The sequence below is a fragment of the Dendrobates tinctorius genome, unplaced genomic scaffold (genome assembly GCF_039654945.1).
Source record: "Dendrobates tinctorius isolate UK_male_01 unplaced genomic scaffold, ASM3965494v1 ptg000196l, whole genome shotgun sequence".
NCBI classification, from domain to species: Eukaryota; Metazoa; Chordata; class Amphibia; order Anura; family Dendrobatidae; genus Dendrobates; species Dendrobates tinctorius.
Genome location: NW_027361863.1, coordinates 18,640,591 through 18,661,249, shown reverse-complemented (window position 1 = coordinate 18,661,249; position 20,659 = coordinate 18,640,591). Strand labels below are relative to the sequence as shown.

Genomic DNA, 20,659 nt, shown 5'->3' with positions numbered 1-20,659 from the left:
AAAAAAAAAAAGTATATATGGCACTGAAATGAAGGAGTGGGATGAGGGAGCGGCCCCCTGTTGCCCTCTGTAGTGTTTGGGTGTTTTTATCTAAGGGCTGACAAAATTACTGACCAATAAAAAGGGGACAGAAACGAGGTAGGAATGTAAGAAACTGGCTGCAGGTCCCCCCTTCCGCCAAAACGAGCCCCCTGCTTAAGCCTGATGGTATAGAAGTAAAAGCTCCCTATAGAAGGAAGATCGGATGATTTTCTTCCATTGTCCCCTCGCCCTTGCGACGAAAGTGTCTGGCAGCCGCTCATCCCCTCCCATGTGAAAAAGACATTAATATGCACGTCGAGCCGAAGCAAACCTGCATGCTAATGGGGGATCCATCGTCAGCCATATGCTGAAACAAAAAAAAAAAAAAAAAAAAAAAAGGAGGCAAGATGATGACGATGGTCTTTACAGGTTTCCGGAAAGGGAAAAAGGGATGAAAACTAAAAACAATGGAGGGAAAAAAAAAAAAAAAAAAGACTAAAAAAAAAACAAATCATCCGAAAAATGGACGTGAAGCCACGTCCAGAAACACCTGCGTTCAACCTGGCAAAGAATGCGTCAAACTAGGCATTAGTACCCGAAGGGCAGCGATAACATGGCCCATTAAAAGCGCCAAAAATAAATAAAAGCCAAAAAAGGAAGGGAGTTGAGGTAATAAATGCTAAAACTCTGCAGCCAGAATAACGGGAAAATATATATATATATAAAGCTCCCTTATCCCACTGACATCACCTCATCCAGTGCAATATATAGGAAAATGAAAAGCAGCAACCTTGGTTGAAAGGGGGGGGGGGGGGGGGGGGGAACTGTTCAAATGCAATAAAAAACAGCATCATAACACTGTTACCGACCCGGTGGCTGCTGGGGCACAGCAGTGACAGGGTTCACGAATGAAGGTGGGGGGGGAAGGAGCAGAAACCTCTTCACTTCCGGAGGCATCGCGCCACATGATCAACCATTTGCAATGCGTCGTAAGGATATTCCAGTAGTAAAGGGGTTTGTGTATAACAGTAAACCATAGTCTTGTGCATACATATATACATACACATACATATATATAGGAGATCTTACAAGGGGTGTCCGATCAATGTGCCAAACTGAACAGTATGGGGAAAACTTAGGGGGTATATGGTAACTTCTGGTGCAGGCGGGTGGTGTTTGCACCCATTGCAGTAACAGCCATTGACTAAGGCCAAAACCTCTTGATGGCATTGGTTGGGGAGAGACGGCATGTAGATATAAGGAGGTGGGCCAGGGCTGGTTATGAGGCACAATGGATGAGCAAAACTGGTTGTTGTAGTGATATTTGGTGTCTTTTTTTTTTTGGGGGGGGGGGGGGGGGGGGTTGATGACTTTTAATTTAAGACCTTCTAAAAGAAAAAAAAAAAAAGAAAAAAAAAGACTAAATCAGCACCGGTAAGACTTTAGTAATTGCCACCCAAGGCCTAGCCACCTCCAATGGAAAAGCACTTAAGACGGGTTTCGTCCTGAGTGCCCCCCCTGTAAACATTGCTGGAAAAGTAAAAATGGAGGGAATTCCTGTTCATGCACATGCAACCTGTGGGAGATATGGGATAGAGATATATATACGTCCCCTCCCCAGGTCAGCGGGAAGAATAACAATATCCTCCAAACAAGTCCCTATACTGCATGACTGGGGCCAGCATGGGACACCACGCCTATATGCTGCAGATTCCCTTTAAAAACAGAAGGCGGCCCCCCCATGCCGTCCCCTTCACGGTTCCATATTACAAAGCACGGCAGAGTAAAAGCCGGGTCCGAAAAGACCACGCTCTAAGAGGTGAAGTACAGTACCATCCATAAACCTCCTCGTGCCACTGAGCACAAAAGCAGCCTACTGACTGCAATAGATGTATTGTAATTAAGACTAATGAGAAGAATTAATTACATCAGTGGTGGGAGAGGTTATATGTATAAAAAAAAGAAAAGTTAATTGGCCATAGGAAGGTGGCGCCAATGTAGACCATGTGATTGCCTCTTATATGTCCCCTTTAAATGTGGCGTCCATTGTAATATGGAAGAAGTCTCCTAGCTACTGCCTTCCCCACTCCCCCAACTTTTAGCTCAGTGGTGCAGCCTCATTTACAACAGGGATTCTGCATTTCTCCTACCCCTGACCCTCCCCAATCCCACCCACCCCCCAAACACCAGCAGTAATGGCCCCTACAATATTTACACGTGCTAGACCCCCCATCCCCGTATCCCCCACCCTTCCCACCCACTTTTTCACAATCCTTCCCTCCCTCTTCCCCCCCCCCATCCCAATCTTCTATTCCACCAAAAGATTGATTTCGCTGGCAAGAAGCTGGTTCATGTTAAAGATGGCGCTCTTGGTGAGGAGCTCCCTCTCGGTGGCAGTGTCAGGATCACTGTCCACAGAGCTGGAGCTGGCACTCATGCTATCGCCAGGTTCGTGGTGATGGAGGAGAGGAGCAGGCACGTCTACGCCGGAGCTGGAGGTGACACCAGGCAGCTCAGGCTCGCTCGTCTCACTTGCACTGGACACGACGGAAAGGAGGGACATTCGTCTGGTCAATCGACTTGGCAGAAGTGAAATGGCGTAGTCGGCCACCATGGAGGCTACGTCCATGTTGCATGCTTTGTCAAATGCGATGAAGCCCACGTTGGCATTCGCCTCGCAGACGCAAAAAGAGCCGTCTTCTTTGGTGAGCAAATCGATGCCGCACACATCCATGCCCAAGATGTTGGAGACTTGAATGGCGAGTTGCTTGCCCTGCTCGCTCAGCGTGCACATCATCCCAATGCCTCCTGCGTAAAAAAAAGGAGAGAGAGGACATGAGGTTAGAAATGCAGAAACATAACCGGCAAATGTAATCAATTGCACCACAAGACTAAAAATACAGAGAACATCCTGCGCTTCCCTCTCCGCTATACATTATTGCTACAGCTGCTATATTTGGGGCCTGACTGGTTTCCAAAACCCTTCCGGATGTAGGACATAATACATCCAAAAAGTCGGGTCACCCTATAGGGAGCGGGCTCAAGAACCAAACATGCACTAAAAAGAGTAACTGCAGCGACTAGAGCAGGCTCTCATCACCGCAGTTTAAAGCTTTAAATGCCGCTATCTATCAAGTGTTTTCTCACCCCGTGCTGGAGTCACCACTATACTGTTCAGTACATCTGTATAATGTTCTTCATGCTGCTGCATACATGTGCAACATAGACACAGGATAGCAGGAAGCCCTCATGTCTGCTATGGCAGAGATGATGGGAGCTAATCACACCTACCAGTTCAGGGACAACTGATAATTCGTCTGTAGAGGGGAAATCTGGTGAAATATGCTGGCTATAAGTTGTATAAGGCCAGAAATGGTGTTATTCCTCATGTATACACATTACATTTTATTCTGAAAGTCACGTGAAGGGTTCTGTACACAAATATTACTGATTGAGGGCAAAAAAAATAAAGGATATATGGGACACGGCTGCTCGTCTGTATACCTAGCGAGCAGTTGCTTTGCATCCTTCCATCCGTTGAGCATCTTAGCATGGTGCCTATCACGCGGCCGCCGACTACGATGACTCTCACGTCCCGTCCATGCGACTCCTCCACGTATTTCTGGAACAGGTAGGGGGCTTCATGTCGGATGAGATGAGTCAGGTCGGACAGGTGGTGCTTGTCCCGGGCTAAAAACACAGCCTTACCTATAAGGAGAATATACAGTAGGTGACACTTCTATACACCAAGCCTGCGGTGCAGTAATATGCATGGTGCAATATACACAGGCGGCAACAATGCTGGCAGCGACTCACCTCGATGTCCCCGGGTGTTCTTCACCACCATGGGAAATTCCAGGACTTCTGCCTCATCGATCATTTTTGAGAAATTTTCATGACCACCTGTGGATTGAAACAGTTGCACCAGTAAGCAAAAAATATGACAAGTAAGGTTGGAGTACACTTCTTTCCGTACCAGCAAAAATCACCAATCAAGACCCTCACCATAAGAAAAGGTATCCGGCAGTGGCACGCCGTGACCGGCGAGTTCCTGAAACGTCCAGAACTTGTTAACACAGTTGAGAATGGCTTGTGGTCGATTCATCAGTCGACAACCCATTTTCTCCAAGTGCCTGAGGACGGTGATATCACTGTCACTTTGTACCCAAGGAGTGGGCACACGGACCACCACCACCTGGGGATACGAAGTGATGAACTCTCCATTCACACGGAGACCTGAAATGATACAACAGATAGATGTCAAACATCAGGGGTAAACAAATCGTGGATCGTTTAGGCATGAGGGACATTCGCCGACGTTCATAAAAATCTCAACATCTTGCTGTTATGGCTGATCGGGAAGGCACAAAGCACATACGGCGACCGGAAGCTGCACAGAAACCTACTGCTGCTGCACACCCGTGATGATAGATGAAACAGATTATCAGAAATTGTTCCCGCTTATAAAAAGGAGTCAAGAAGATTTGTCTAAGATGAGGTTAACCTTTGCTTAACAGGAAGAAAACGAGGACAGGAAACCACGAGGCACATGAAAATAAGCACGAGTTACGAGTTCACCTTCTGGGGTCGACTCAGACGTGTCCGGATTTTTTGTTGTTGTTGGAATTGCTGGACGGAAAGGACACAAATAGATATTTCCCACGGTGGGAAGTGACAATAGTAAAGTTGTAAACTTACACACGCTCATGGGGAAAGCTGAGTAGTGGGGAAACCTGACAGCAAACATTCGATTATCAACCTCCCTGGTCATCACGTGCGGGGGGGGTGAAGAGTTGTCCAATATGTTCACTCTTTAAATGCATACAGATCATTTTTGTAATTGGGTCTACTTAAATATTTTGCAGTTAGCCTCCTATATCTTCTGTGTATGGCTGGTTGCAGAACGGGTTAACTAAGAATCTGTTAGCGAGCTCATTTTAATGATCCAATGGAAGTGCAATTTGTTTTTTGAGCTTCTCAGCAGATTTATGATCACAGACCACAACAAAGTTGAATGCGCAGGAAACAGATTGTAAAAAGCAAAATACGGTATATAAAAAAAAAAAAAAAAAAAAAAAAAAAAAAAAAAATTTGGCAAAAATTGCAAAAGTCCCCAGGGAAGTGGACATTCCCTTTAAAAAAAGGCTGGGTCCTCCAGAGAGGCACTCTCAGTTTTATCTAATTGATAGAGATTGGCACGGTAAAGGGGCTGCCTGATTCCAATGACAGACGCATAGCGCTCCTAGTTGGCACACCTCGAGTGGGGGGGGGGGGGCTACCAACTAGAAGATGCGCCAGGATGCCAGCAGGAAGAGTCAGCAGGGCTCTGGTGTGCCTGCCAAAATACTGACAAAAGTCCTGTGAACTGTTCTGCTCAGCTCTACTTCCCGGCATGTCAAAATCCAGCATGGCGGCTTAGGTATCACACTGCGACTCCATGCTCTCCATTAAGAGCGCATTTCTTCATGGCACTGAGGATGACAGCCGGCCTCATATGTGCGTGTTTACGGTCGGATGCCACGAGTCTCATGATATATTATCTCATCCATAGGAAATCCAGTGAGAAAGCGACTGCTTGGTCAGCGATGGAACAGGAAAACAGCGTCGACCTCTCATAATAGAAAGGACACCGGCCCATAAGCCGCTTCACACACGACCATGCAAACAAGCTCCGCCACCACAAAGCACCTCCATCACCTCGGGCCCTGCCGGGGGCTAAGCCGCTCATTGTCACCGTGACCTTTACTACTCTGCCCACACTACGCCTCTCACGCCACGACCATGGTCAGTCAATGCAAGCGGGGGGGGGGATATTTTTTTTTTTGTTAGAGTGCAACATAACCGTGCTACCCCCTAGATAATAGGAGTGCGTCTGGTTACAGCGCGTTTCAACCATTTACAGCTGCCGCATTGCAGGCGCTGGACAGACGGGAGCCGAGGGAAGCAGATGCCGGAAGGTGCTAGGAATGCTGATTGAGAGTCGGGTTTCTAGAAGCCGAGGAAATTCTTGAGTGGACAGAAAAAAAGAAAAAAAAAAAAAAAAAAAAAAAGTGCTATAGACAGGAGAGAAGATGAAGAGCTGACACTGCTAAAACCAGAACCGCTCAGCACCGCGAGCACTTCGTCTTAAAGGGGAAATGCACTTCTAGCAGACAGGACCGGGAGGGATAAAATCTAGTGGGGGTGCTAAACAAAAGTGTCAGAAGACTCTACTTTGCCCCCATGTAACCCGCCTCCCCCGCAGCCTCAGTTAATCTGTAAGTGAATCCAATGTATGAACTACAAACACTGAACCTCACACCAGACGCTGCGCATCCATAAACCGGGCCGAACACTAAACACATGCCCCTTATTATAGCAGCGCGGCCTCATGGAGACTCTCCAGCTTCGCACTGACCCCTCCTGCAGCATCAGCTGGTAGGAAGTTTACATGACGAGGAGGGGCCACTCCACGCTCTGGTCTTGTGATGCTTATCCCCTACACCTCCCCACGCATTTTCCACTCCGTCGGACTAATGGCTGCATTTCATAAACCGCAAAACGCTGCCAAGTGGGAAAAACACCGGGATGCCAGAAACCAGTGTCAAAGTAGTGTGCCTGGCCCTGACTGTGAAGTCGGTGGCTCTAGGACGTGTGATGATCATTTTTCTAAATTTTATGAGCCTTGACCCTTAAAATAATGCAATAAGACGACGAATCAGTTTGGTGCAGCTTGCCGACAGCAGACAGGTGACTATATACCCAGCAGAATACAGGCTGTCTACCATGCTGCACAGGGAACCGTGCTTTTCTGCTCTGGGTCAGTGCTTTAGGCGTGGGTGACCAGTGAATTTAACGGCAGCCTGGACCCCGGAGCCTATAGCAGATATCAGCTTTCTTGCACAGCAGCAGTAAAGGCTGAGCTACAATCGCTGCTATTAACCACTGCACTGCTGCTGTCAGTCACCGACAGTGTTCTCCTACAGTTACAAGAAACCAATATAGGCCCCCATGGCTGCCATCTTAGCCCTGTCCTCAGCCAGAGGCGATGAGCAATTATACTAAATAAAATAATAATAATAAATAATAATAATAATAATAATAATAATAATAATAATAATAATAATAATAATAATAATAATAATATTATTATTAATAATACAGTAATTACAGGTTTGTGTGCCGTAAGGGGCTTATCCCCTTTCAGACAATGTTCTACCCCAGCTGCAGTTATACACGAGCTACAATGTACTCCTCTTCCCCAGGTCCACCAGCGAGTCTCCGCCGTTGCTGCCGGTGTCTGGCATTAGCTCCTGCTGAGACTCATCGGTGGACCTGTGGAAGGCAAGTACAGCTCAGTTTGTTTTTACTAGCAGGTTAGACATTTAAGAGTTTTTTTTCCCCATTTTTTGTCCATTATATGGGAATGAAAAAGGAGTAATTTAAAAAGCTTAACATCCCACAAACAGAAGGGGGAAAAAAAAAAAAAAAAAAAATGAAAGAATACGTGGCTGGATTTTAATTGTTAATATAAGTAGAGAAGAGATGGGAGAGAGGCGTGTCAAAATAAGTTACCACAAACAGTGACATCGGATAAAGTCACACTGCAGCAATACACCCGAGGTGTGCGCGGCCACACAGAGCGGTCACAATAGTCACCCCGTGATGAATCAACCTATTCCTCCATTCTAGTGGAAAAAGCAGGAAATGCAGACAACTATCCCGGAGCCACCATATTACCGACCGGCCTAATATACACGACACAAACTCCGGGGTTACAGAGAAATACTGAGCTCCGGTGGGGAGTGGGGGGCACCGATCGCACTTCTCCGGGTTTAAAAAATTAACGTTTCTGCCCACACGATCCATCTTACCTAGGTTTCCTTGCTCGATGGTCAGGACCACCTCGTCCATGAGCAGATACCGGAACTCAATGTCTTCTTCGCAGCATTTGGTTTTGAGCGCGCGGTGGATCTCCTGTTGGGGGTAGTCGTCCTTAATCCTTCGGTCTGTCAGAAACCAGAGACGGCCATTGGAGCTGCACATTTTCACAGGCCTGGATTGGATAGAGATGAGTGCGCTCCCTAGGTGAGTGGTCTGCAGGAGGAAAGAAAAAAATAAATGGAAGAGGAATTTGTTTTAATACAAAGAACTACAGTGAAAAATGTGCAAAATGTGAACCGCTACCCCCAATATTTGCCTCCAGGAGAAGGTACAACGTGGCCCGTCGTGTCTTGGACACGTCTAATCGGGCGACGGCCATAGGGTCCAAACAATTCCTATATGAGCTGAGTGCTATCCCCCCCAGAGTCTTCCTATACATATACTGCAGGAGGTCGACCACTGTGCAGCTGCGTATAATCTAGTGCTCCCTGTTATCAGCCATATCTGGCCAATTGTAGCCTTCTTTATTGGGTACACAGATGACTGATATTAGCTGCTCCTATAACACTGCCGGCACTTTTGTCATACTTCGGTGTCCCTTTAAATTGGCCTTAAAGGGATTGTCCAGATGTATTTGTTTTTTAGCTGTACTGACCTATGATTGCAGCAGCGGACACACTCCTCCGTTTATAAGCAGAAAGACCAGCAGAGGACAGCAGGAAGAAGAAAAGCGATAGCAGGGGAGGAACCTACCAAAATCCGACATGCCCGATCACCAGTCCCATACACAGATGGGTAATGACTCCGACACCGAGCGATCTGTGAAGGATTTCTCCTAACGCTTTGGTCGGCTTAGTACTACAATTTCATGGAAATATTTTCATCATATGACAGTGGTTCACTTCAAATGGGAAGAAGTAGTGTAATTGCGTTAGCACTATGACCGTATATCCCCCCCAGCCTTGCAGAGGGCTGCAGATGCCCACGTACGGTACATTACGTGTGCCACACATTAAACATCCGGTAACTATCTGTACGGCACACAGGCGGACAAGTCATGGTGTGCGGCATAAAGACGTCCCTTTCTTCACGGAAAGAGATGGGCATGGGTAAGTTTGCACCGACTCGGCACCACAGGCTGGCAGTGCCGACGCAGCTCGGCTTCTACAAGCTCCCTTCCTTCAAGCTGCAGACAATAGTGTAATGTTAGACGGCAGCCACATGCCACCCTCCCCCCTCCATCCATCCTGCAACCTAGAGAGCTGCACAAAAGAGATGCAGGGGAGAAACGCTGGATCCAGCCCCCTCTGCCCAAATACTCGAAGGAGAAGCCCCACCCCGCCACCAGACACGCTCTCGTCCACCATTACTCAGATGTGTGCGCCCCCCTCTCCACGTACTGAGCGCAGATTCCCGTCGTGGAGGCATCGCTATCCGGTTTGGCGGTGCAGATGGCCCCTTCCTGTCCGCACCACTAAAGGGAAAAGACGACTAATCGCGGCAGCACAGGAGGGGTTAATGTGCACCCAGCTGGATACAATTCACAGATCATAGGATTTGGGGGGGGGGGGGGAACCTGCCATGCCGTCTGCACCTCCGCGTCGCTCGCAGACCGGATGCGTCACTTTAACCCTTTCCTGCCAGACATCGTACGCCATATGCTAGCCGTGTGTCGTCCCTACAGAAAGGGGCTATACACCGCGATGGCGGACCGGAGGGCTACACGCGGCTCTCGGCAGTGATGGTGCCTGCATTTACAAGTAATTAAGAGCTTTTACATGACACATGCAGGATGCCGGATAGGAGAGACGTCATCTGCTCTGCTGGTTATGGGTGGATGCCGGAGGGGTGCAGACAGGGTGTGACACCGAGGGACAGCTAATAGGACTCCCAGCGTACCGGGCACCGCATACAATGAGCCTGCATGACCTCACGAAACGCAGCTACAGAAGACGGAGAGGTGGCCTAATGTGCGCCCCCCCAGGGGTCAGAGGGGGAAATTGTACCAGCAGATTACCGGAGAGGTGAGATCACTGCATCCAATGTATAGCCTCTAATAGCACAGCATCTATTGCTCCCTGTTATTGGTAAATTTCAGAATTTTCAGTGTATTGGCCACAAAACAGAAAAACCATCACCAATTCTGGACTATTGGGTCATGGCTGGTGAAAGAGCGTATATTTGCAGACATTGCCTCTGTGGCTTGCTGCTCCTGCACATCTCATCCTTTAATGGAGAATGAAGCCCCCCCCCCCCTCAACCGTGAAACCCCCTTGGGGGTGTACAGCCTCCAGAATGTACTGGGAGGCTACGTACATGTATTCCCTGCAGCAGCGGCCACTACAGGGGAAATGAAGTATTGCACGAGGCCACTGGCATATAAGGGCTGCTCAGGTCCTCCGAGGCCTCAGTCATTCTCAAAAGAGGAGAGGGCACAACTAAGGACCACATTGGGGCCAATGGGTTTGGGAATTAATCTGCCAGACATCTTAAGCAGAAGATGGAGCAGAGCAATCTGATAATGGTGACTAGTGTCAGTGACTACCTGATTAGAGGACCCTACTGCTGGGACCCCCATGATCATATTACCCGACTCCCACCACCATCAATGCCCATGTACAGAGGTTGGGTGTACTCTCCGATAATTACACTGAAGGCAGACGGCTGGGCTTCGCTGGCTGCATGTATTCATTATGACAGAAGGAAAGCAGAAAGCCCCCGGTATCCAGTTCTCACTGGTACAAAGGACTGGGCATGCAGAAATCAAACCTGCCCCATCATTCCTAATCCCCCCTATATTCAGAGCTGGCCTAAGGGCGCAGTCACCTTAATACAGTCCTAATCACTGCTGCTTTCAGCCTTTTAACCCTGCGAGTGCAGGAGTTTCTATTCAGCTCTCAACGCCCATATAATGGAGTATTGGACTGTAAGCCCCTCTCCTCTGGGCACGGGCTCTACAGGGCATGGGGTCACCGAGTCTATGGGCATGACAGCATAGCACATGTGCAGTCTCTGCTCCCGTTCTTGGCCTGCCGTACCAAACAGCCGGGAACCAAGGCTTTGTCTAACATTAAAGCAGAATTAGAAGGGAAGAAAAAAAACAAAACAAAAAAAAAAAAACACATGGCTGCTCCGTTCCAGAAACACCACTCGTCCACAGGTTTTTGTCTGTTACTGCAACTCGGCTTAAGCGAAGTGTATGAGGCAAGCTGCGATACCACACACAACCTGAGAATAGGTGTGGCACTGTATACAACCCTCGTCATAACCTGCAGTGCTTGATACAGGAGAGATGGGGTCACCCATCTGCTCAAAAACAACTACAGAAACCTATACATTATGCCTAAAAATGTCTTTCCATTATCATGCAATTTGAGTTGGCAAGAGGACGGCACTGGCATCGCTCTCCGCTAAGGATGAAGCCTCCAGAGGGGGCACAAAATTACCGAGAGCGAAGCAACAGAAGCAACAAGACATACGGGCGGCCGCTGGCTGGAATATGAAGCGACGGCCTCCGACTGCCCAAGTTTAGCTCCAAACCCAAAAACCATGTGAGTCAGCAGGAAATAGAAGTCAAATCAGAAAAGCCGCCAACACCGGCATGTGGACAGGAGCCACGTACGGCCAAGACGACACCCTCCGGCTTCTCCGGACACTGGGTCTGCAGCACAAATATATCAAGACCGCTTACGTAATGATTTCTTAGAAGACAGGTAACACGAATGATGAAATCCAAGACCCCACAACCACCCACAGGTGTTGGTAAGAAAAAAAAAAAATATGCAGGCTTTTCAGCATCCACCTTGCTTTCCACTGACTCATCCCAGAAGACAAGTAGCAAGTGTGCTGCCAGCTCTGCCCTGAAGTCTAAGCAGTGCTGTGTCTATCCTTCTCAGATAGAAGGGTGAGGATACAAATGCCAGATCAGGGGAAGAAAGCATCCAAGTGTTCGGGGAGGGTAGATTTCACCAGCTACATAGGGAGGAAAGCACATACACTGCAGCAGCGAACAGTGAAGAGAATCCATGGAAGACTGCGGGGGGAAGGGAAACTACATAAAAAAAGAAAGAGGACTGATGGGCTACAATAGGGAATGATTAACAGCAGCCCCCAGAAACCACATCTAAACTATATTCCTGAGGGTCAAGTCTGGGGCTGGTTGTAAGTGAAGGACAGAAAGTTAGTGGAACTTTTATACTTCAAGGTAACCACTAACATATGTAAAGGTCATCCTCCCTCCTGACAAACGTTCTAGCCTCAGATTTATGACCCGTGAAGTCCATGTTGCATAGTGCCGGGGCTTTCCCTCCATTACCCACTCACGTAGTCGTGCTGCAGTGCTCGCTCATGTGCAGATGCTCAGGAAGTCACATCTATAATAGGTCGGTGGCGCTGGCTGTCATGTCAGTAGTTTATACAAGTTGTGGCCGCACCTCTGAGCCCGAGGCAAAGAGGATGCCAGAGTTGGGTAAATGTTACACAAAGCGTCATACACATCAATGAACGTGAATTACAAGGCTACATGAGTACACCCAGCGCTGACTACGCAGACTTGTCACCACACACGCTCAATCACATGACTTCCATTTCACAAGGCTCTGACCGACAGCTGCAGAGAGACCCCCAGCCCCTCAGCTACCCCCATTATTGCATGCCAGTCATAAAGGAGCTGACAGATTGCAGATGCAAAAACACGATGCAATTTCAAGTAGAGAGTCGTATCTAGAGAGGTGGGCTCCATCTATTCACTTTCATGGGAGTCAAGCAAAGAGATTTACAGGACCCTGGGTCCAACAGCTGCCAGACCACAGTACCGAGACAAACCTCCTGCCTACATCGCCCTGGCATTCCATTATTAGGCTCAGCGTCGGTGCCAACTGTAACGGCACCTTGGGTGTAATAATCAGGAAAGCCGCCAAGAGGATGCTGGCCAGTAGGAGCAGGGTAACAGGCCGGGGCTGCTGAACCTGGGAGCTTTGAACCTTTTTGAAAAGCTCTATATTTTCAGTTCCCATAGAAGTGGATGAATAGAGCTGCGCATGCACGGCCACCTCTCCATTCCCAGTAGTACGAGACCAGGGACTGACTAACGCTGCTGGTTCCTATGATAATCGACAACAGGAAGTCTGCAATCTCCAGTACCCCAGCTGTTGAGAAACTACAACTCCCAGCAAGTATATGGCCACTGGGGAGCTCTGAGAGTTACAGTTTCCCAACAGATGAAGTGCAGAAGGCTGCTGACCCTTGTCCATGAGCAACCACGGGTCACGTCACTTCACCTCCGCTCCATTTTTGGGCTGGAACGAGGATGGTAAATTTAGCTTCTAGAAAAAACCGCGTTGCTTTTCCCCGACAAGTATATTTTGTGAAATATTTCCAGATACAACCAGTGTAAAACTTTCTAACAACTGCTTCCCTTCCCAACCCCCGGGCCACATCTTATCTGCAGCAGCTGTCAGACTCGAGGTCACACAGAGGATCCCCCATCTGCACTACCCCTGCGTGCAGCGTTTGTGTCACTCGCAGGGCCGCTCAAGGTATTTCGAAGAAAGAGCGTCAATATACGCAGTACAGCCGGATGGGAGGAACACGTCACCGTATGGCTACACCGAGGCCTTAGGATACTGTAACTAAGCAAATAACCAGACAAGTGAGAACACAGGCAGAGGATTCGCTGCAGATATATAAAACTGTTGGTGCGGCACGCTCGCTATATACACATGGCAGACTGATCTGTAATGGAAAGGAGACGCCGGTAACTGCTTAGGTCGTACCAAATACCTTGACCCCATATGGGGTTATTTAAAGGGGCAGCAAGCCACTATGGAGGAGTTTCTGAATTGCCTGCATGGATGGATCAGGTCGTCCAAGGAAAGCGCTGCTTCCGACTGACTCCATGACATCCCAAACCACTTCTAAACTGAGAGTCAGGAGCCAGCAACCTTATAAAAGGGGTTAGCCAGCACCTGTTCTGCACGGGGAGGAGAGAGAGGCGCTGCTGACTGTTCCAACTACCAGTTGCCACATCTCTTGCACATCTGATAATACCAGGCAGGCAGCCATTAACGACACATCAGTAGTGCCTGATCTCCAGGATTGGAAGTGATAGGCACTTGATATCCCTCACCGATAACCTGGCAAAGGGACGAGGGCTTACCACTGGGTGTTCAATACCGTACCAAGTCATTGAAGTGAGTGGACCATCTGAAGTATGACAGCTTGAAACCAACATCCTCAAATTCAAGAGATTCCTATTACTACCAGTCCAGGACCCGGAGGTGCCGCTGCTCACTGGCCGAGAGCCAACATCAAGCATCAGTACATGGGGCCCTTTCCCAGACGCCTGGATGATAGGGGGTCATCTGCTTCATACACATGAAACTGCCCCTTGAATGATTTCCAGTTTCCATCGAGTACAAGACACTTACTATGAGCTGCGGACGTCGACGGGCCGCTTGTAGAATCTCTGTGTAGATCGTCCAGTCACCCCTATGGAAATGAGAAGAGGACATTACCATCAGCACCTTACACAGTAACCATTAATTGGGACACTGGATACATTTGTATGAAGGAACCTAAAAAGATACAACGCATTATTAACCCCACAGTAAATATGATGATCCACGACGGCTGCCAGAGCTCCTATCTGCCACCGCTTATCTCCAGACACTCGTTGGCTCCAGCGCCGGATCCATAGGGTGCGTGTTATGTCTCCTCAAAATGTCAAGATTATGCTCACGGACATCAGACGAGACGTGGTTCAGTCAACATCCCGAGTGACCTTCAGAGGGGAGATCTGGGAACTCAGTATCCTCCAACTCCGAGCAGGCGGGGGGGGGGGGGGGGGGGGGGGACTAGTGGTTTGGTGACCACCGGAGAGCCAGCTTATTGGGATGACAGGGCATGCTGGGAATTGTAGGTTCACATGGCTATGATATAGCAATAGGCTTCTTAAAGGTAATGCCTTAACTGGTTATCACAGAAGCCTCCATCCTAATGAATACACTTCACTCCCCCCTTAAGGAGGTCCCTAATGTAGCCACAGATTCAGCTCATTCTTGGGTCTCCAAAATGACCAACAGATTAATGGCAGCTGCCGATTGGATGGCCGGATAACGCATAGCCGTGATGCAAGACTCCTGACACATGAAGCAGGCAGATCAGGATGAACAGAGTTAAAGGGGTGATGCAGCAGCTGTCACTTCTGCGTCGGGAAGGACCTTGTGCGCCTATTAGATTAAAAAGGAGGCATGCAGCTGTCAAGCGTCATAGCCATGGCCTTGCCTCTCAATGGTGCTACGGTTGTATCTACCCCCCCCAGGAAAGCACCAGGATAAACTGGAACATCACCGTAATCCACAGCTGAACCGGTGTCCTGGTACAGACCGTCACCACGCTGCTTTGCTTATGCAGTCTCTATCCAATCCTTCATTTCCCGCAGCTCGGAGTGGGAACGTCCGCTGCAGGTTGGTCATTGAATGGTCTCCAGAACATTTCCCCTTGGCATCTCTGACTAGGTATACGATGCATAAGGCCCCATCATATGAGAGGAAAAGAAGGAGGCAGCAGCCGAGACAAAAGTGCCCTTCAGGTCACGGTACTCCATCGTGAAGAAGCTTCAGGAAATCATCTTACACTTCTATGGCAAGTGTAGGTTTATGTGCAACATCCCTGGCCTGCCCCTCCCTTATCAAAGTCAATGGTGAATCGGCAGCAGCAAAAACGGTAGATGAACGGCAGACCCGACCTTAAAGGCCATGGAGTCTCCAGGCAGAAGTTATGACAAAACATGTCAATTTCCTGTGCATGTCTGCGGGATCCTACTCACCCCCCCAGTGACCAACAATAGATCCACTCATGGTGGATGCCCACTAGCACCCATTACTCTATTGCCCGGATCAGTGATCGCCAGCTGCTTTTTTAACATCTGACAGTTTTTCAGGGAATGCTGGGAGTTGTAGTTTTCGAACAGCCAGTGTGGTGTAAGCTGCGCTATGGGTCATGACTTGTGACCTGTCTGTGCACCCATTCCTGCCAGCTGGGCTGGCACTATCATGCCCCATACAGAGGCATTACCAGTAAATGTCATTAACCCATTCTCTTCAGGAAAGTGAATGCCCACGGTGGGAAACACCAAGACTCCAGAGACCCTCTTACACTGCAAGCCATGGGGTCCGGTGACATGTGAATCACAGTCATCTGCAAGTTCCCTACTGTCCAATGGAAGAACGCCATCAAGCACGGCCTGTACCTGGGGGCACGTAACCAGGGTTCTAAAAGCCCCTCAAAAAACGCTGCACTGGACGCCATACACAACGTCAACATGGGCACAACACCCAATACCAATCATCATCCATATACAGACCAGCCGTGCCCCCCTCCCAGATAACGCTGCCACCCCCAGCGCCAGACGCCACGTCTGTCTAGTAAATGTGTTCAGCTGCTGCCATCCATACGCTCACCCACCTCGCCAGCATCCATGGTAGCCTAGAGGTCGTGCCAGTCTAGCTTGTCCTTCCGCTACATAAAATTCCGGTCGCACCGTCTCCACCAAATCTGTTCACATACGATTAAGATTTTATAGATTTCCCTTAGAATGCACCCCCTACCCCCCTCCTTAAAAAAAAAAAAAAAAAAGCGGTGATGCTTAGCCTTCTAACACCGCCACATCAGCATCACAATAAGACATCACCCCCCATCCAGCTCCGGAGCCTTCACCCCTGTGGCATCCACCAGGGAAACCAACCATCACCCCCAGGGGCACTCCCCTCATGTCACAGGAGTAAACTCCTTCGGGCCCCTCCCTTGCATTTGACACCTGTCACCCCTGTAATCCCCTCCCTCCCTAATTTCACACCAGCACCCCTCTGATGAACCTCTGTCACCCACTGTAATCCTGTCCCCCCTAGTTTCACACCAGCACCTCTGTCACCCCTGTAATCCCCTCCCTAATTTCACACCAGCACCTCTGTCACCCCAGTAATCCCCTCCCTCCCTAACTTCACACCAGCACCCCTCTGCTGCACCTCTGTAATCCCCTCCCTAATTTCACAAAAAACACCCTTGTCACCTCTGTAATCCCCTCCCTAATGTCACAAAAAACACCCATCACCCCTGTAATCCCCTCCCCCTAATGTCAGTGCTGCACCCCCATCACCCACTGTAATCCCCTTTCCCCTCTTTCACACCAGCACCTGTCACCCCCCCTAATGTCACACCAGCACCCTTCCGCTGCACCCTCATCACCAGTGTAATCCCCCTAATGTCACACCAGCACCCCAGGTAGCCCTCTCTGCCATCATCCCCCACCCCTCCTCACCGGTGTCCTGAGCCCCCCAGCAGTGTCAGCCTTGGGGCCCACCTCTACCATCTGCTCTGCAGCGTCGCCTTTCTGCAGCCATCCCTTTAAACACACATCCCTTTAAATGGCCAGACACGCGGCAAGAATAAAAAAAGAGCTAAAAATCCCGCAATCCCCTCCATCGATCAGCTGAGACCACCATACTGACAGCCCCTCCCCCCAGCACCGCAGACACAATCGGATCTCCCCCCTCCACATCGGCCGATCTCATCACGACAGCCGCGTGCAGCCGACCGGTCGCATCCTCCATCCCCGCCGCCGGTGCCGCCGCCCTCCCACCGCCGCCACCCTCACAGTGACCGCTGCCCCCATCCTCCCCGTATACTCACACAGGCGCCTTCCCAACGACGTCGTCTTTGTTATGTCTGACGAGGGGATGAGCACAATGCGGCAACACAAAGGAGCGGCGGAGCCACGTACAGCGCACGACACAGAGCCGGCCGGCAGGACGTGCCTCCCCCTGGGCGGGCTGGGATACGGGCGGACACCCCGCGCCGCCGGAGCAGCTAGGACGAGATGACTAACGAGCCCCCCGAACACACGCAGCTCCGCACAGACACGTCCGCACTCCACGCCACACTCACACAGACTGAGCGACAGTAAGCGCACGCTGCAACCCTCGGCCACACCCACACACATCAACCGCCGACGTCCTATTGGTGGAAAGCTACTCTAAACGCCGCCCATTGGCTGGAACCAGATTGGCGGGAAAGGAGGAGAAAAGAATACTAGAGATGGGACGCGTGGGAGGGGGAGCGAGAAAGTGAGTGACGGAGGGTGCGGCAGTATAGCGAGTTCTGATTGGACGAGGCGTTAAAGAGAGGCGGTTCCCTGTCTTTTTACATCTTCCTCACTCTTGGGGGGGTCTGATGACGTCAGCAGGGGGGCCTCCCCGTGTATAAAAGCCGCGCGGTGGGCGGGAAAAAAAAAAAAACAGGTTTAGGGGGGAATGATGGATTCTGTGTGGAAAATGTAAATAAAAATATCCTAGTATTGTAGTGAGAGTTTCATCAGGGCCTGCCCCGAGCAGGGCTGGGAGTGTGAGCTCCATGTGAGTCATTCAGTCGGTGCCAATCTGCGGCAGTCATAATAATCCCAGTCATGTAATAATAAGAAATGTGTTTGTGAGGTAAAATTCTGCGTAGACATTGCTGGGAATGTGAGGGACGTCCAATATGGCCGCTGTGCGGTGAGATGGGGGGAATTACAGTGAAAGTGGTGGCTACTGAGGTGAATAATGGCGCCTCTTTGTGGGTTCAGTATCAATGCTGACAGGACTTTACTGCCCAAATCCACCCCTGCCATTTTTTATGCTTTTTCCTTGGGCGGATGTTACTTTTGGTCACTGTGATTCGATCGCAGTTTTACGTTAGTACGGCCTCTGATTTTAGTGGGAGCAACGTGTCGGGCTCGGCAGCGATGAGGACTTTCTGGCGTCGTTTTTATGGTCGTACGTGGGATACAGAACTCGTGTATATATTGGTGTGGCCGAGCGTGCCGTCACGTACTGTAATGGCGGTACACACTGCGCCATTTCCTGTGTACCACACTATACGGCCTACAATACAGTGTGTAGGGCAGTCCGAAATACTAACAGCCGTCTGAAGGAGGGAATATGGGGGCACTGGGGGGATGACATTGTTATGGGCGCAGTATGGCCCCCCACTGATATGGAAACAAGGTGGCTGGCGTTGTCATGGGCACAGTATGGCTGGCACTGGTCCAAGACATGGTGGTTGGCACTATTGTGGGCACAGTATGGCTGGCACTGGTCCAAGACATGGTGGTTGGCACTATTGTGGGCGCAGTATGGCCCCCCACTGATATGGAAACAAGGTGGCTGGCGTTGTCATGGGCACAGTGTGGCTGAAACTGGTCCAAGACATGGTGGTTGGCACTATTGTGGGCACAGTATGGCTGGCACTGATCCAAGACACGGTGGTTGGCACTATTGTGGGCGCAGTATGGCTGGCACTGATCCAAGACACGGTGGTTGGCACAATTATGGGCACAGTATGACTGGCACTGGTCCAAGACATGGTGGTTGGCACTATTGTGGGCACAGTATGGCTGGCACTGGTCCAAGACATGGTGGTTGGCACTATTGTGGGCGCAGTATGGCACCCACAATAGTGCCAACACGGTGGTTGCAAACAAAGTCCATGGAGCCTCATTTAAGAGTCTTAAACACGGGACTAGCCAGATCTTCCTCCAGGGAAGGACCCAGCCAAGGGGTGGCTCCTTTCGGAAACCACCATTACCACCATATTAAGTGGCCCTTTAAGTCAATATCCAGCTCTTTACGAGTTTACAGATACGACAAGGGAAATACCAAGGCCAGGTATCCATCCACAGACAGCTGTTTCAGGGTGTTGCCCCTCATCAGTGTGGAGTAGGATTCTGGCTAGGTGGGAGCAATGCCTAGTAGACCAACATCACAAAACAATCACTGACCTCAGGGAGACCAGTCAAAGAAAACACTGCGGCAGCCGGCAAAGGCGCTCAGTGAAATCCTAGGTGCAATGCTCCCTGGGAAATACGAGTATGCAAACAAAGTCCGTGGAGCCTCATTTAAGAATCATAGAATCATAGAATCGTAGAGTTGGAAGGGACCTCCTGGGCCATCAGGTCCAACCCCCTGCTCAAAGCAGGATTCGCTAAATCATCCCAGTCAGATGTCTGTCCAGCCTCTGTTTGAAGACTTCCATTGAAGGAGAACTCACCACTGGCAGCCTGTTCCACTCATTGATCACTCTAACTGTCAAAAAGTTTTTTCTAATATCTAATCTGTGTCTCTTCCCATTCAGTTTCATCCCATTGCTTCTAGTCTTTCCTTGTGCAAATGAGAATAAAGTTGATCCTTCTACAATGTGACAGCCTTTTAGATATTTGTAGACAGCTATTAAGTCTCCTCTCAGTCTTCTCTTTTGCAAACTAAACATTCCCAAATCCTGCAACCTTTCCTCATAAGACAGGGTTTGCAGACCGGTCACCATTCTGGTCGCTCTTTTCTGAACTTGCTCCAGTTTGTTGATGTCTTTTTTAAAATGTGGTGCCCAAAACTGGACACAATATTCCAGATGAGGTCTGACCAAAGAGGAGTAGAGGGAAATAATGACTTCACGTGATCTAGACTGTATGCTTCTGTTAATACATCCTAGAATTGCATTTGCCTTTTTTGCTGCTGCATCACACTGTTGACTCATATTCAGTCTGTGATCTATTAGTATACCCAAGTCTTTTTCACATGTGCTGTCACTTAGCCCTATTCCTCCCATTCTATATATGCTTTTTTCATTTTTATTGCCCAGATGTAGTACTTTGCATTTCTCCCTGTTAAAAACCATTCTGTTAGTCTCAAACACGGGACTAGCCAGATCTTCCTCCAGGGAAGGACCCAGCCAAGGGGTGGCT

At 49.4% G+C, this 20,659-nt stretch overlaps 1 protein-coding gene across 2 annotated transcripts; it reads right to left on the bottom strand.

Annotated features, from left to right (window-relative positions):
- Nucleotides 1-1,371: 1,371 nt before the first annotated feature.
- RIMKLB (ribosomal modification protein rimK like family member B) lies at nucleotides 1,372-17,924 on the bottom strand. Of its 2 annotated transcripts, none has more exons than XM_073553006.1 (7): nucleotides 17,575-17,924; nucleotides 14,313-14,373; nucleotides 7,875-8,097; nucleotides 4,027-4,257; nucleotides 3,838-3,924; nucleotides 3,526-3,729; nucleotides 1,372-2,829 (listed from the first exon to the last, which is right to left on the bottom strand). In XM_073553006.1, exons 3-7 carry the CDS (start codon nucleotides 8,044-8,046, stop codon nucleotides 2,330-2,332), a joined length of 1,194 nt encoding a protein of 397 aa, XP_073409107.1. In that variant the 5' UTR covers nucleotides 8,047-8,097; nucleotides 14,313-14,373; nucleotides 17,575-17,924; the 3' UTR covers nucleotides 1,372-2,329. The 2 variants fall into 2 exon arrangements, with proteins under 2 accessions (XP_073409107.1, XP_073409106.1); XM_073553005.1 differs by lacking the exon at nucleotides 17,575-17,924 and adding an exon at nucleotides 16,351-16,434.
- Nucleotides 17,925-20,659: the final 2,735 nt, after the last annotated feature.

Coding starts and splice junctions, on each gene's coding strand:
- RIMKLB (XM_073553005.1), bottom strand. Junction 4,258..7,874: donor CATCGAGCAAGGAAACCTAG/GTAAGATGGATC, acceptor GTATCATTTCAG/GTCTCCGTGTGAATGGAGAG. Junction 3,925..4,026: donor GCCGGATACCTTTTCTTATG/GTGAGGGTCTTG, acceptor TTCAATCCACAG/GTGGTCATGAAAATTTCTCA.